Source organism: Canis lupus, chromosome 4 (genome assembly GCF_003254725.2).
Source record: "Canis lupus dingo isolate Sandy chromosome 4, ASM325472v2, whole genome shotgun sequence".
NCBI lineage: Eukaryota > Metazoa > Chordata > Mammalia > Carnivora > Canidae > Canis > Canis lupus.
In genome coordinates, this window is record NC_064246.1 from 53,688,693 (window position 1) to 53,705,708 (window position 17,016).

Genomic DNA, 17,016 nt, shown 5'->3' on the forward strand with positions numbered 1-17,016 from the left:
TAAGTGCCTTTCCTATTAAGAAACACAATTTGGCTGGAGAATACTCATTTGGCCAGAGAGGGAAAGATGAGGAAGATAAATTAGTTGGACCAGATTATAGTGTATCTCAGAGATTTAGCTTTTAAAAAATAGAGAAAGAACTTTGTGGAAATTAGCCAAAGTACTGGAGAAGGGGTTAATTATTGGGTTCTGGAGACCTTGGTGGATTACATTTTATACAGTCTTCTATAGAAAGCAGAAGGATTAGTCAGATGGTGGAGGAGAAATCATGAATTGCAGTATCATGTGAGCTAAGGGAAGTGGGTTATGATGCCTAGAAATCATGGGAGGGATGGTTTGTTGATATACCAAATCTGTATGAAACTATTTGAAATTAGAGAATATAAGGTCTAACTTTACAAACAAATCTGGAATGTTGAGTTGAGGCAGGAAGGAATTATGGGAGTTTGAGGGGTGAGAGTGAATGATGGTAGTGATGATCAGAAATAATCTTCAAGAATGCACAGCATCAATTACTACTGTCATAAATTACCTATCCAACTCAAGTTGTAGCAAAAGTTTTCTTTGGTTTCCTTTTATGTGCCTTAAAAGGGGGAAGGGTTGGGCCCTTGCTCACCTGGTCCTTGCTTGAAATCCAGTAGGGGAGCCACATCTTTATAACCTTGGTGTCCAAATAGAGCTTAGATGTGTGGCCTGTTCTTTGATGTCAAATCTGTGGTAGAGCTTTGTAACCATCACAGAGACCTGAAGAACATTTTCAAAGATCTTGTTCTTCTGTGGAATGGAAGAAGAGGCCACCTTAAATCCCTGGCTATCCTCTGTGTTCAGAGGTCTTTTCAAATTTGACCCACTGGTAGACTTGAATAAATGGACTGAAAATTGAAATTTAGTTTTTTTTGGCTAAGCTTAAAAATGATTTTTCTTTATCCATTTTGTAAAATTAATGGTTATCAAGTGACTTAAGAAAGTTTAGGAAAACAGATATGAATAGCCAAATTAATATTACCTGAACACTATAACTTTAAATTATCAGTGGTCCCTTGTTGCTTTTGATATAGCAGCAATTAGCTTTCATGTAACACTAGGTCTTTTTAACTCATTTGAAACATGTTACATTGTTCTATGGTTTCCAGTGTTATTTTAATATGTATAATATTCCTTTGCCTGATGTGCCATGATTTATTTACCTATTATTGCCTCTATTGTTGGGGAAAAGGCAAATTCCAGATTTTTTTCTTTAAAAATAATGCACTACAGTAAATAATTTTGAATCTATAAATTTTCCTTCTTGTAGACTATTTGTGGGATCAAAGTATGTGATATTAATTCTATTTTATAGAAAAAGAGCAGATATTAGTCTTTTTTGAAAAAGTTTATTATACAAATATTATAAACACAAGAATGATAATACGAAAAATATACCTATAATACCATCATCCAAATAAATCATCTTCATTTTTCAGTTTTTCTGGAAGTCTTGATTTACGTTTTACAACATTTTTATATATTTAACATTATCTTTTGCCATACCGAAACAAAATCCTTATAACTTTTTTTTAAAGGCAGCATGATATTTCATAAAGTTGAAATAACCATGAGCTAATTAGCCTTCCATTTCACCTGGTTAGGTAGTGTTGCAATTTTTTTCCATCTTAAAATTCAAATCTACAATGCTTATCACTGTTGCCAACAACTTTTTTCTATTTAAATATTATTGCTTGGATAGATTTTGAAAGTGGATTACTGGGCCAAAGGTTATGAACATTTTTATAACCTTCTACTTCCTGAAAGTATACACCAATGTCTACTGCACCAGTGTGCAGATATGTGTTTGTCTCAACCCCTTTTCATAATAAACGTAGGCAGCTTCATAAAATGGAAAGTATTTTAATTGAAGTTGAAACTCAGTGTCAACATTTGTTAGTAGAATTGCCATAGGTAAGTTACTTAATTTCTTTGAACATTATTTCTGTAAAATGGAGATATCTACTTAATAGGGTTAAATATAGACTATAAAACACAGCCTTTTTACAGGGTCCTCAAAATGGTCACTATATATTTAATCCATCCTGTAGGTTAAAGAAAAAATCTCATTGATTTAATTCTATTTTCTTTGCAAAGCTATGAGCATGTTTAACTACCTTTATTTGATAGATTTAACAATACTTTATTTAGGAGGATCTAAGTTGGACTTTTTAACATTTCTGAAAGCAGATTGTATTTTGCAGTCAAGGTAAATATTTAATGTAGCAGGCATTCTTTTGTTCCCCTTGAAAAGTGGGTATTCTTTGTTACCTCTTCCAGCTGTTTTAGAATGAGAAGAGTGTATTTTTTGCTTGTGTGAATAGAGTGCTTATTTTCTCTTTTGTTCATTTATTTAGTGATTTCTTGATGATTTTCTTATTAATTTGAACTTCTAAAAGCACAACATTTTAAAACTATTTCTTCAATTTCCTGCTATTACATTATTCTTTTTCTAAGAAAGTTCTCGTGGGTTTGGAGGTGGGCAGCAGAAGCAAGAACTACAGAACTGCATATGGTTCAATTCATTAATCCTATCTCCTCTTTGCAATTTCTTTTGTCATTCTGTTTTAGATCATGGGTAGGTTGTTACTCAATTTCCTGTTATTTTTTTCTTACGTTTTTCACAGCTCTTCATACTACGCTGTAATTGGCCTTTTTAGATCTCTGTTCCCCCCCCGCACCCCCTGCACTAGACTCTGAGATATTCAAGGGCAAGGAGAGTGTGTTACTTATTTAGAAGAGAATAATATTTAATAGATGTTAGATGAACAAATATATTTAATGCTGGTCCACTGGAGGTAATTAAAGGTGGAACTCTGAAGATCCCTCTCCGTACCCTCACACAAAAATTTACTAATTAGTTATCCTAATAACAAATAATCGGTACATTTTTCACTGGTTTCTAATAGCATTCCAGCTACCTGCTTCCATGGCACCATGTACACTCCATCATTGTTTATTTAATACCTGCAGCTGTTTGTTTCATTGTCAAGATTGCCCATTTGTGAGCTAAATGAGCAGATAAAGAAACAGTGGGTGTTTTCCTAACAAGGAAATAATACTAAATGCAATTGATCTGTGTTTCTGGTTTTGAAACATCAGTAGCTTCATTATTGCTGTTTTGTACCTTGAAATAGTCCTTCATTTTAGTGCCTTTTTGTAGAGAATATTCCTTAACTTTTTCTCCTATTTTATTTTGCCCAATAAACTTTAGATTTATTTTGTTCACTTCCCAGAAAATTTCTGTTGGTATTTTGATGAAATTTTGTTAAATGTGTAAATTAACTTGTAATGTGTAAATAAAATCTTTACCAATGTTATTCTATTCAGTTAAGAGTTGGTCTCTTCATTTTAGATTTCTCTCTCTCAAAGTATTTTAAATTTTTTGCATAGGTTATAGTAGATCTCATGGTATTTTTCCTGTGTGGATAAATTTTCAAATATGTTTGCATATATATTATAAATATATGCAATATTTTGTTAATTAATATTAGAAAAGTTATATCTTAAAGAATTTCCTACACAAAATATTTCACTTGTGCTTAAGAAACCAGCACTAATTTCTTTTACTTTGTTAATTCTGGCTATTTTTAAAAATTGTATATTTCATGGAATTATTCTACTTTTTATCATAGGGAAAAACATGTTATAAAGTATGCTAGAACATATTTTAAATTTTACATGTGTATCTCAAACTTATTTTTATGTTTTCAATTTTTCCGATCAGTTTTGTCTTAGATATTTATTTTCAATTTTTTTGAGAGGTAAGATTTAGAATTATTTGTCACCTTATATTTATTGTTGATTTTCGTTCTTTTGTTGATTTTTCTGGCATCTTAGGCTGAATGCTTTGTTTATTCATTTCTTCATTGATATGTTTAAATGCTTTTATCATGTCAGAAGTCTGCTTTGGCAAAATTTCATAATTTCTAGTGTTTTTAATTATTAATTCTTAAATAGGCTGGTGTCCTTTCTCAAATCACTGATTAGATTTTCAATTCATGGACGCCTGGGTGGCTCAGCAGTCAAGTGCCTGCCTTTGGCTCAGGGCATGATCTAGGACCAGGGATCGAGTCTCACATTGGGCTCCCTGTGAGGAGACTGCTTCTCCCTCTGCCTATGTCTCTGCCCCTCTCTCTCTCTCTCTCTCTCTCTCTCTCATGGATAAATAAAATGTCTTTTAAAAAGAAAAAAAGATTTTCAATTCAGAAATTCCTGAGAATTTTTGGTAACATAAATCATCTATTTCTATGTTCAGAAAACATAGCCTGAGAAGAAAGATTGCTTTAATTATTTTCACTTTGAGATTGTATTTATTTCTTTTATATGATCATGGATGGTCAAAGAGCAGTTGCTTTCTTTGGTGCCACGTGTAAGGGAATATGTATATGTTCATTTATTTATGCTTTGCCAAATTGCAAGTTAGAAGATAACAAGTGGTACAAAATTCCCACTACAATTATATTTGTCAATTTTCTTCTTATATTTTGAAGTTGTGGACTTCTGGTTTTTATTACTTGTCTGCTCATTATATAGGTTTAATCCTATATATCAGTAAGACTAATTTCATTATCACATGTTGTTCATCTGAATCTCTCTTAATGTTTTATACCATAAACTCTACTTTAAAAAAAAAAAGATTTTCCTTTTGAGTTGTATGGGTTAATTTTTGCCCAACCTATTTTTAAATGCAACTCTTGACAATGGTACAATAATAGATTAAAACAGACAATTTAGTGTTATAGCTTCTACTTTTGATTATTTATTTCCTAAATTTTGCCACCTCAAAATTGTTACTTCCTATTAAAATATAATTTGGAAGATTCTATTCTCATGTTTTAGATATCCACTTTAAGTTCTAATAAGAGTTATCTTGAAATATCTCACAAGCATTCTATAATCATGTCTGATTACTTGTGCTAGGAAGTTCTGAAGGCTGATCTGCTGTCTGTCCACTGATAGGTCATGAGTCTTCCTTGGGGGCTGTAAATTAATCAACTATAAGTGTTTGATGTTATTGAGGGTAATTAAAATTTGTCATTCCCCAACTAAAATTAACCTGTCATCAGACTTAGAGAAGCTGATTCAAACGTTGTTCACAATGTGTTCATGTCTCTGCACTGTGATCCCTGTTCACTAGCTTTGGGTTCATTTCCTCTGACAAAGCAAGGCTGGGTTATTAAGTAGGTTATGGAATCTCACATCTTTTTTAAAGGAGTCAAGATTGGAGGAAATCTAAAAGTTACTGATTGATATCTATTGGCCACTTAAAAATTGTTTCTTTCAAAGTGAAGGAATAAGGCTCTTTTTAAATTTCTGGTATTTCTTCTGCTAATTATGTGTAAACATTGATGTCAGTTAATTTGACTTATCAGTAACAGCCTATCCCTCTCATAGTGTTTCTTTATTATTTTAGGGACACTTCAACATTTTGTCCATCAATGCATCAGGTCTCTTGAATGGTGATTTCTCTGTTTCATTCTCTTTGATTTAGGTTTTTTTCTGATATAGTCACACTGCCCCCTTCTCCTCCCCCCCCCTCCCCAGATAAATTGCACCTTGCCTGGGAATGAAATTTTTATTATAGCTTTTTACCTTGAGGATTCTGTAATACTTCTTTAGTGTCATTCGTAATCAGAAGTTAAATTTGATGAGATGTAGCCTACCATGAAAATATGGTTGGGAATGGCCACTGGTTCTATCATGTTCTGGATATGTAAAATTTATCTTAGATTTTCTAGATGATGAAATGACTTACCTACCTTATAACATGAGGATCAATTTAGATGTCATTACTCTTTTACAAATTTTAAAAATAAACAGAAGCATTCTAGGGTCCCGGGTTGATAGGTAAATTGATAAAGCATAGTACAATGTAGAATTATGGAAGAAATCAGAACAAATTAATAGGGAAATTGAGGAAGAATGATCAAGACCACTGAGACAAGGTGATAAGAGAATAGGATCCTGAAGAGGATGATATGCTGGCATAAGGTGGTGCTAGATGGAAGGGCATTCTAGGTGGATGGAATAGTATGTGCAAAAACAGCAGTGTGGAAGGCCAGGAGATGTGAGATGCTCAACAAGGAGGATTGATTGTGATGGGTAGATTAGAGTGGTTCTTTCATGATGCTTTCTTTCATAGATTGTTTCACTCATGACACCATGTAGGGCAGCAATGCTAGGTTATTCTTTGGATGACAATGAAAGCTGATTGGACCAAGAATGGCCCCCTGGCCCAAAGGTGGCTCATCTGTAGGCTGACCAGGAATGCTAAGGTAGCATGATTAAAAATATTTTACCTAAAATTGACCAGTTGGATAGGCATCTTCACTGATTCAGAGAGGGCTGTGGTAAAATGTAGCAAAAGGAACCTATGCAGGTCGTTAGGAGAGCAGCAGAGGCTGGCTGTTTTCCTGACCTCCAAATACTGGGGACTCTTCCCAATTCTAGGACATGTAGTACCTTAAAATAAGCTCTCTTTTATGAGGCAGCCTGTGTAAATCTCTTCCAGAGAGGCAAAAGTGGCTTAATCAATGTGCCACTGATCAAAGAAATTTGGAAGAGAAGTTAATCTGAAAATTTATTTCTGAGGTAGAGTCAGTAGGAGTGACTGACTTATTAACTGTGAAAGAGGAATTCCCTGAAGAAGTGGACAAGGGTGCTTTCCTTCTTACCAATCATTATTTTTATTAATATATTTTACAAGACTGCAATTGAAATAATATTAAATACAAATTTTTTATACAGAAAGTGTAATAAAGTTAAAATAGTTCCTTGTAGTTCATAGCATTATTGCAATGCTTACAAAATTTTTGCATAGAGTGTGCAAGGATTGATGTTATTTAAAACAAAACAAAACTAAAAATCTCTTTCTCTTACATCACACCCAAACCCAGAGAAAAACAAAACAAACCCAAAAATAACCCAAAGGCTGAACTCAATTGCTTTATGGGAATGGGGTTCCTTTTACAAAATCTCCAAGCAAATGGGACTTCTATGACCTCATCTTTTCTGTTAAAAGCACCAGAATCTGGCTTCTCCAGAAGCATAGCTAGCCAGCACAATGATGGATGTCCTCTACCTTTTCCTTTTAAAACATGCCCTTCTTAAGAGATGTGTTTCTCCTTCTTAGCGTCCTCCAAAAGGGAGAAACTTGATTGAGGATGTGGTTTTTTAAAATTAAAAAAAAATTTTTTTATATATATTTTGAGGATGTGGTTAATGCATAAAAACTCCATTCCCTTACTAAAACACTAGATACGAATTAGGTTAATTTTGTGTCCACCCCAAATTTGGGTGTGCCAGTTCTTCCCTTTATTTTGCTTACTTATCCCCTTCTTACCGGAGAACCTGATTTCTGGCTCTGGTGATATTAGTTCCATAAGGCTCATAAAGGGTACCCATTTCTGATTTGCCACTGGAAGACAGACACCAGTAAACGAAAATTCCTGAATTATCCTAAAACAAGGTTTTGACATTTTTGAGCTTATCCCTTTACTGAGGTTTTATGGGGTGACTGAGCCAGAGGAGCATTATAGGACCCTGGCTGGCACTGGGGCTGTATCTGTTGGGACCAGTGGGAAGCTCTGTTAACTACCCAGTGGATCAGATATGTGCTGTTGCGAAAGCAAGAAAGCAGGATGAACCTCAGTCTCTGTGGCTGTGGTCTCTCAGCATTGGGTGGGGGTAGATGGACAGTAGGACCTTAACAGGGGCACACTGGTTTATAACCTGTTCAGTTGGTCCCTGGATGAGTTAATTCTTCAAAATGCTTTTAGGTCTTTTAACTCTTACATATCAAACCCTAGTCCCTTTGCTCAGAAGATGAAAGTGCTCCAAAGCCACCAAGTTGTAAGGAACTTCAGATGTACTCATCTTCTCCTTTAGTAGTTGGAAAGACACCAACCTCATTGCTGAATCTAGGACACCAGTTAAAATGTATAAGTTCAAGGTTAAAGGGAGCCACTGTTTAGACAAGAATTGGCAAATGGGTCCCATTTCCTACTCCAATCAATTGGTAGTAATGGCCTGAATACTTTGGCAAGAAGAAATCTGGTCATGGAGGCGGGTATGGCCTATTAGTGATGATGGACAAGGTATGGGTATGGGTCTCAAGCCATTATTAGAGCCAAAGTGGCCAGGTTGGGTACTGAATACATAATGCTAACTGAGTTCTTGCTATTCCTATCTTCTTAAAGGGATAATGGGGACAACAACAGAGATTGAGCTCCCTTCCATTTGATTCTTCCCTTACATTTTGCCACAAATAAAGTTCAGGAAATATGATAACCAAGACCTCACCTAAAATCAGTTATTTGTTCTTTAAGTGAAGAATAGGAGAAGGATGTGTATGTATGCAGAAATGCTGACTTGTTTAGCCCATGCCTATAGATCACTATTATAATTTTCTCTTAAATGTAAGGCTGACAACCTGGGAATCTTTCTACTTGTAAGGACAGGAAGTCTGACTTGATAAGAATCACACACAGAACAAATGAATTACTTTTTTTTTGGGTGGGTGGGGGGGTTCCAGATTCTATTTTTCAGACAAATCACTTATACTTTTACCTAGATATTTCTACTTTAGTACTAGATACTGTCATGGATGAGAGATTACAGAGGGAAGGGAGATGCAAATTCTATAGCCTTATCCACCCAAGAAAGTCTAGTCTAAAAGCCGATAGGAGTCACTTCTCAACAGCTTGAAACATAGTTTGACGTATTGGTGGCTTCATAGATAGTGGGCTGGAATTAGACCCACATTCTAGCTCTGCCATTGTCTAGTTAGTGGCTTTGGACAAGTTTCCTAATCTCTTTAAGCCTCAGTTTCCAAATCTGTAAATTGGAATCCAAAGTAGAAGTTAACTCAAAGGATTGTGTCGAGGGTGAAATAAGTGAATGCATATAAAATACTGAGCATAATGCTTAGCATATAGTGCTTAATGAATACCAGTTAATAAACATTATTAGAAAATGGAATACAGCTTTTGCCATATCTTAAAATGGGCTTCAAGTCCAAGAAAATTGCTTTGATTTTATGTAAAGTTTTGTGGGTGATTCTTTTTTGGGAGAAGGTTGAGTATTCGGATTCTCAAAAGAAGAACCTATGACTTTCAAATTTAGAATCTCCTGAATTGGATGAATATGGGAACTAATGCACCAATGTCTTCCTTCTCAACAAATAGCATCTCCCTGCCTTAGGACACTCCTTTGCTCTACTGCTCCTATGTAACCTAACTGATCAGTTGGGAATTTTTCACATTATGGAGTCTGAGCTAACTCTGATTCCACCAACATAACCCAAGCGTAGAAGTAGGCTGTGAAAACATTGGAAGCAGAGGGACTACTAGCCTCATATGTGAAGAGTAAACTTTAGGTAAAACAAATGTTTCCTTTGCCACGTTTGCTGTATTTATCTGACTTCAGCTAGCACTTAGTGATGAAGCCAAACCCCCTCATTCACTACTGAGGGGTCAAGATGCCTAATGAGGCATTTGGGGCTACTCTGGCTTCCCATTTATGTAGACAGGTGGATTTGGACTCTAAAAATACTTCTTGCCTACAGCAAGTTCTTTGTTCTATCCCAATTGTAAAACTCATGGATGTGGAACCGCTATTACCACTTGCTGGGCTGCAATGGAAGAAGAGCAGTTAGCATTGCTGTGGGACAGCTGAGACTATTTAGTGATGGATTTGATACCATCAACACTGTTAGGACATCACACCTTCTATTGCATCAAAGGGCCCCAGATTCTGCAATTGCTTTCTTTTCTCAAAAGAAGATGCTAATTTCTTACTCTGTCAGTATCTATAACAGGAAGTGTATGTGTATCTGTGTGTGTGTGTGGGGGGGAAGGAATATGGTTAAAACCAAAGCAAATAGCATATATGAGCATGGGTCACCCTAACTAGAGAATTTTTTCACATTTATGCTCTAACAATCAAAACAAGGACTTCCTGCAAATAATGATTTTTCCTTTGCCATTCAGACTTGCCTGAAGAAATTTCAAGGACTCCGTTATGAAGAAAGCTTTTAAGAACCATAGAAATCCCATTGCTTTTGAAAGGGCTAATGTGTGTGGTGTGGTGTGCTAGCTGAAGCAGCAGGCTTCAGACTGCTTTATCTCTTATCAGTGGTTTTAGCTTTGTGAATGAGAAATTCAGAGGCAACTGTATAATTTTAAATTCAGATTGCCACAAAGAAAGAGATGCATCTGACATCCCAATGCAGTAGTTTTGACTATTTTAATGGAAATACGTTAGAAGTAGGGGAACCTTCCCCTGAGGAGAAAGTGATGAAAGACCAAAAGAGAGACATTTTTATCTTTGAGATAAAAGGCCTGTTTTCTCAGATTGTTTCTTTTAACTTTTCCCCCCACCTGCTACTGGGGCACCATGCAAATGTATCATTCCAGGAACTGCTTCATTATCCTTTTTTTGCCTAAGATTTCCTGGTGCAGGGGAAAGAGAGCAAACGGTTTTGTTTACAACTTACTTAAATGAGATTCTCCTCTCACAGAGCCTTAAAAAACAAGGATCAGGTGCTTACATGGATCTTTTCACCTATTTCGTTCAAACATCATGCTACCTTTTGCCTAAAATAAACAAAAGCAAGATATTCTCATGTAGTTGCTTCTGTGGAGGGCAGTGTTGCCAATTTAATCCTCTTGGTTGAATCCAGATAAAATGCAAAAGGGCTCTTTAAGTGATGTTGATTAGGTTCTGGTAAGTGGTGGCTGTTTTTATTAAAAAACACAACTTTCTTTTCCGACATATGAACACTCATGCTTACAAAGACTGTCATTACTGATGCTGTTTTAATAATATTGAATAGAAGTATGGATTTAGCAGTAGGGATGTTGACTATAAAGACAAATCTCTGGTAGGAACTTGCCATACTACACAGAGGCAGAGATACTGGAATTCAAAATAGATCTTTTTTTTTTTTCACTCTTGCTACACCAAAGAACAAAGACCAAATTCTTGAAAACAAAATCAAACTGGCATTGATCTCATTTCCCCACTAAACACCTTCATGAAAGACGTTTATTATATTTTTTTCTTCCTACATATTTTAAAATGCTGCTTCCAATATTTCTTTTTTCCCAATATTTATTATTCTTCCAATATTATTTATTGGTCCCACCAACCCTTCAGGCTGGGGAGGGACATAGGAAGGGCAAGTGCACTGGAGGTGTAAATAACTGAGTTGATGAATGTCAACAAGACCTGCTTGGTTAAAAATAGTCTCTGGAGGACCATGGAATGGGCATCTTTCTGGAATATGTGATGGTGAAGTGGAAAACCTGTGACATTGCAGAAACAGTCTCTTCAGGAGAAAGATTGTAAATATAAATCATAGGACTTCCATTTCTCTTCTGGTCCTATAAGATGGTGACCAGGGAACCACTTCTCTGTTAAGGGTCCTAAGGAAAAAAAAAAACTCTTGGAGGATCACAGCTTTCCTTTTGCACTAAGTCTCCCCCTGATTCCATCCTCCCTTTTTGCAAGAATCCTGTGAACCTGCATTTCTCAGACAAGTGGATCACTTTTACATGTAACATAAGACTAACCTTTTCTTCTATAGGCAAGTATCTATATTCCTAAGTACACATATACATGTAGGGCTACTCCATGCTACTGTGGAGTTTACTTTCTTTCCAGCTGTGTCCAACACATAGCACAAATGACCTCTTTGTTGGGGCCAGCAAACTTTTCTAGAAAGGTCCAAATAGTATTTTATGCTTTGCAGGCGATGAGGTCTCTGGCACAGTTACCCAACCCTACTGTTAAAGAATGAAATCAGCCACAGACAACGTGGAAATGAATGGATATGTCTGTGTTACAATAAAACTTTATTTACAAAGACTGGTGATGAGCCAGGTTTGGTCTAGGGACCACAGTTTGCTGACCCCTGCTCTAGAGTTAAACTTTAAGCAATCTTTGGTCTATGGTTGCTGGATATACAATGAAAATCATCCAAAGAAACTGACCTAAAGGAAGTTAAAGCCAATTCAAGTTGATAAGATCTATCCCTTGGGTAACAGAGCAATTAGAAAGCCTCATACCAAGTTTCCACCTACAGAGATGTCACCATAAGGGCTTTTGAAAACCTTAGTCATATGCTAGTAGTTTCTTAAGACTGAACTTTTATGACTTATTGAACAGATAACAAATAGTACTGAGGGCTAAACATATTTGGAGATCACTTTTTAATTTTTAAAAATCTGAAGAATATTAGTATACTAGAACTTCTATAAAAGATTCACTTGAACTCTTTTTTACGCCACCTGCTGCTTAATATACTGGAGTGTGATTGTCCAGAATATATTATATATAAAGATTAGAAAGAATCCCAGTTTTTAAAATTAAAGTTTATAGAATTTTAATGTAGATTTCTTTCCCTAGAATTAGAACCTTGTCTCATAACCACTGACCACAGACAAATATTCTAGTTGGAGGAAGTTGGGAGAACAAAACTTTGATTGCATTATACTGAATTCTATAGTCTGAACTGAAATATATAATTTAGACGATGCTAAGTTTCCTGCCTATTATGTGGTATATTATGTGGTCACTTAGCACAAATGAAAATCAGAAGCTTTGATCATGTCTGTCCCTCATAGGTGCTTGATTTCTATTCTTGGTTTGCTATTATTATCTTATTTGTGATCTGATTACCTTGAAGATTAAATTCTGCAAGTGGGATCACCTCAATTTTTTATGGGCATAAAATCACCAAGGTTCTGATCTCAGAATTTCATATGATGATTAGAACAAAATCAGAGGAAAGAGGTTCAGGGAACCTTGTTTTCTTATTATCCATTGATTATGTACTTGAGATGGCAAAATGCAAAGATGGTCTGTCTGCTTAAAAATACTGTGTTAAGGTATTTAGCCATGGAGAGCCTCATAGCTACTACTGTCTGAATGATATGGGGTAAGTGTTCCTTATAGCCAAGGGGGGGGGGAGCTCTCCTATTTGACAAAACCCTGTATGTAGAACATGCAAATTCTGGCAGTATGATCCTACAGGATATAAATAATACCAATCCAGAGCAACTTGATATCTTCTTAGGGTTTTCCTTTTTAGACTCTAATGTTACAAACTAAGTAGTTTTGCCGTTGAACAACTCAATTCTTCTACATAGGATGCTGAGGAGGAGTGACTGGAGAGGGTATGGGGTCTGGAAGCCAGCAGGGCTGCTGATCAGGCTAGGAAACCTCTTCTCTCTCCAGGGCTCACCCACTCACTCCTAAGTGACTAAGCAACACCCAGCTTGCCTTTATATCCTTTGTATGCAAATCTCAGCCTGATGCTTGAGTGTCCTCTCAAAACTACCAAATCTCTTATTCATTTTCTATGTCAAATCTTCCCCTGCTTGTGAAGTAAGAAAAATTAAAACCTTGAAGAAAAAACAAATGCCATTCAGGCCTACAAATATGACTTCTTTTAGGATTGTGGGGCCAATGCTTGCCAAATGGCATCCAGGACTGTCTAAACCAGTTATCATTCCATTGGGCTCCTGAGAGTCCATGTCTGTTGGCCACTTGGTTTGTCTATGAGATTTTAAGATGTCCACTCATGACTAGACCATTCCCCTCCAATCACCCAAAATAAACTACAGGTAACAACAAGATAAATAGGATGTGCTTCTCCTTGCTGAGTGCATTGACTTAAGGCATAGGCACATTTCCCCCTCTTTGAACAGAGATGGTGTATCCCCTGTCCCAGCACAAGAGCTGGCCAGGGTGACCCTGGAGCACAATGATGAAGGTGAAGGGATGAGAGGTAGCTGATGGCGGGAACTAGGGAGCTGCTTCCACATATCAGGTAGTGGTGCTGCTGGGCCACGGGAACACTGCGAGTCTGAGAGAGATACGTAACTCAGTTTATGTTACTTTCTAGTGACCATTTCTGGGGGCATGTATTTTAGATTTGTGATTCTTGGGTCACTATTCTTAGAGAAAACATAATGATTTAGTAAAATGAATATCCCAACGAAAAATATATATAAGAAGATTGAAGCCAAAGTTTGTGCATGCCTTTAGAAATAAAAGGCATCTTTAAATTACCTGCAAATCTCAGGAAACATAAAAATTAATTAGGCTTTCCATGCTACTCTTAATTAGGTTTCCATCCCTAAATGGCTTCTCTTGGGATGGGGGTTCCAGTCTTAAGGATTTTGATTGACCTGATCATTTGGGGCTACTGAATAAAGTCAAAAGCGAGGATGGAACAGATCTTGAGCCATTTTTTCCTTTAAACAGAGACCTATCACCCATTTATTCTTTGCCTGTCAGGCCACTGAGTAGCTTCCAGCCAACTGAGAAGCAGCTGTTAGCCTATTTTTGTGCTGATTTACAACTCCTATTTTGACTGTGGGATAATATGTGATTTTGAAGGAAGATAGCAGGCATTGGGTGAGCACTTCAAACTTCACTAATATTCATCCTCCACATTCATCCAACTAACAAAAGCCCCAATACATTTGGCTATGAAGGGAGAACAACCACTTTGAGTTCCTACAGCTGACTTCTATGGCACTGCCCCCATCCCTCACTTGAAGAGGGGAAAGTTGGCCAGTCTTCCTAAAGCTAAAAATGGAAATGAAATGTCTATTTCAATACGAGAGTCTCAGTGCTTGAGTGTGACTCGGAGATTCCCGCCATCACTGCCCTGTAAATGACACTAAAGTGCAAGATATGCAGCTACTCAAATATATCGGTGAATATTCAGTAAGTGTCTGACACACTGTGTGACTTTGAAGGGAATACTGGGCCTCAATCGGTGTTTTGATTTTATCATGTATGTGGTGGGGTTGACATGGAAATGACAGTGGATATCACAGGGTCACCCATGGTTCCTTTTGTACTGAAACCTCATTTTATACAGAGGATATATATATTTATTTATATATATTTATATATATTTATATCCACCCACACACATACACACACACGTGCACGCACGTGCACACACACACACACACACACACACACACACAAGGTCTTTGATAGGCTTTCTGTGTTCTAGTAAAAATAGCTGGCAGCCAGTGTCTAAAGCCAAAAACGGCCTTTATGCTACCAGCAACGTCCACTATGGATGGTCTCTCAAAGGCAGACACTTGTGTTTATCTGACAAGTGGAACCAGTTCCTGCCTGGGACAGGAATAATCTCCCATTGGCGCAGACGCAGATCTCGAAGACCTTCTGCCTCGTTCCTGTAGGTGTGTAGGATCCGTGAGGCAGTCTAGGTAGTTGGATTTTCGCAGCATCTAACTTAATCTAAAGAAACCGAATAGGAAGGAAAGACAGTTAGAACCTGCCATTTATTTTCTTGACATTCAGACAGTAGATGTGTGTTCAGCCTAAGTGAGCACCTACCATATGTTGAGTACTCTGGGCACTGGGAATTCAGAGATGAACAGGACAGAGAGTCTCTACCCTGAGGCTTATAATCTACCAAGACAACATTGCACTGGTCTATATGAGCATTGTGCAAAAGTATATCATGTAAGATATGAATTGAGTCCTAGACTGAAATGAATTTGGAAATGCTGGGTTAACCATTTCTTTACTATGGGCCTTCAGACCCCCATCTAGGTCTGACTGCATGGGATGACTTTAAGAATATGCAGTATTTTCCACTCTTACATGACTCTGAAGATTATAATCAATTTCTCCAGAGTCTGGATTCTGCAAGCTATAATCTGCATAGGTTATGTAGTCACTATTTCAAAATGTGTGTGATTTGTGGCTGTTTGAAGAGAGTGTTTTGATAAATGAATGCTTTATCTGACTAGCTCTTTTAAAACAAATATTGCAAATGCCAAACCAATCAAAAGGTGTGTATTTGGTGCACAGAAGCAGGTGGAGATGGATAATCTCTAAGCAGATATGAAAAGTGGGAAAGAGTTTTGCTTTTAAAAAATGACATTTTCCCCTCTATTTAAAAACTCTTAAATAGAAAAGTTCACTTATGAATGTGATGAAGACATTTTTAAAAGTTTGCAGTTTAATCTAACTTCCTTGGGGGTTTGGCTTACCTTGTCTACACAAATGCAAGCGGCTATTCTATTCACTAAAGTGGGATTATGTCAGGTGGAAGAAGGAATATATGTGCAGTCCTCCATCCTCTTGTTGTTGCCTGCTCTTAACCCTATTTAGGTTTTGTCTTGTTCTGATTTGGGATAACTGTTGGGTCCCACTCTACATTCTCAAAGGAGAAACATACAACATAAGCTTTAAAAATGACTACGAGTAAATTACGTTCAGCTTGTGCCAGATGCATGTGACATACAGCTCAATTAAGCTGGCTACCTAAATCTTGCTTTTGGGTCATGAGAGAGAGAGAGAGAGAGAGAGAATGAATTCAGAAATAGCATTCATTTTCATAGCTGTTTGTATAATTCTGGACTTGGAGTATATGCTATTACCTCAGCACTTTACAAATAATGAGTCATAACTCTTATATATTGTGGGTTAGGCTTATAACTGTGCTGTTCAACATATTTGTTCTGGACATAAAACCTTCTGATTGGCTCCTCTTGTTAGAAATGTAGGATCAGATTTGATGCCAAGGGAGTCTGGGAAAGTTGTGGGAAAGGTTGTCTTATTGGAGCTGTAGCTCTCCGGACCTGTGTCCTTTGTACCCTTACCTCTCCATCTTTGGACTCCAGCCTCAGCTCTGTTCTGCAGGTAGCTTCCATGTTGCCAGCTTCTGCATTTATTTCTACTCCTTTTGGGGCCTCCATCACCAAAGACCGGGTTGGGGACTCCAACCTGAAATACATGTAAGATGAGGATTAAAAGTCCCATTTTGCCTTTTTTCTTTTGCAAATTTGAGAGGAAGTTGCTGCTCAAAGCATTGACACAAAATGGCATTTCAGTATTCGATCAGGATCTTTTTTTAGTTTTGCTTTACAAACCTGTCAAGTTTATGAGGGAGGAAGTAACATATCTGGGCTCTATCTTCATTGCACATCG

General features: G+C 36.9%; 1 protein-coding gene across 3 annotated transcripts in view; it reads right to left on the reverse strand.

Moving 5' to 3' along the window:
- Positions 1 to 6,689: 6,689 nt before the first annotated feature.
- Positions 6,690 to 17,016, reverse strand: part of SGCD (sarcoglycan delta) — a 917,058-nt gene continuing 906,731 nt past the window's right edge. For all 3 annotated transcript variants that reach the window (XM_025435412.3, XM_025435413.3, XM_025435411.3), the window contains 2 exons: positions 16,689 to 16,812; positions 6,690 to 15,315 (listed from right to left, as the gene is read on the reverse strand). In XM_025435412.3, the coding sequence (XP_025291197.1) occupies positions 15,142 to 15,315; positions 16,689 to 16,812 (298 nt within the window). In that variant the 3' untranslated portion in view covers positions 6,690 to 15,141. The remainder of the gene's footprint in view (positions 15,316 to 16,688; positions 16,813 to 17,016) is intronic.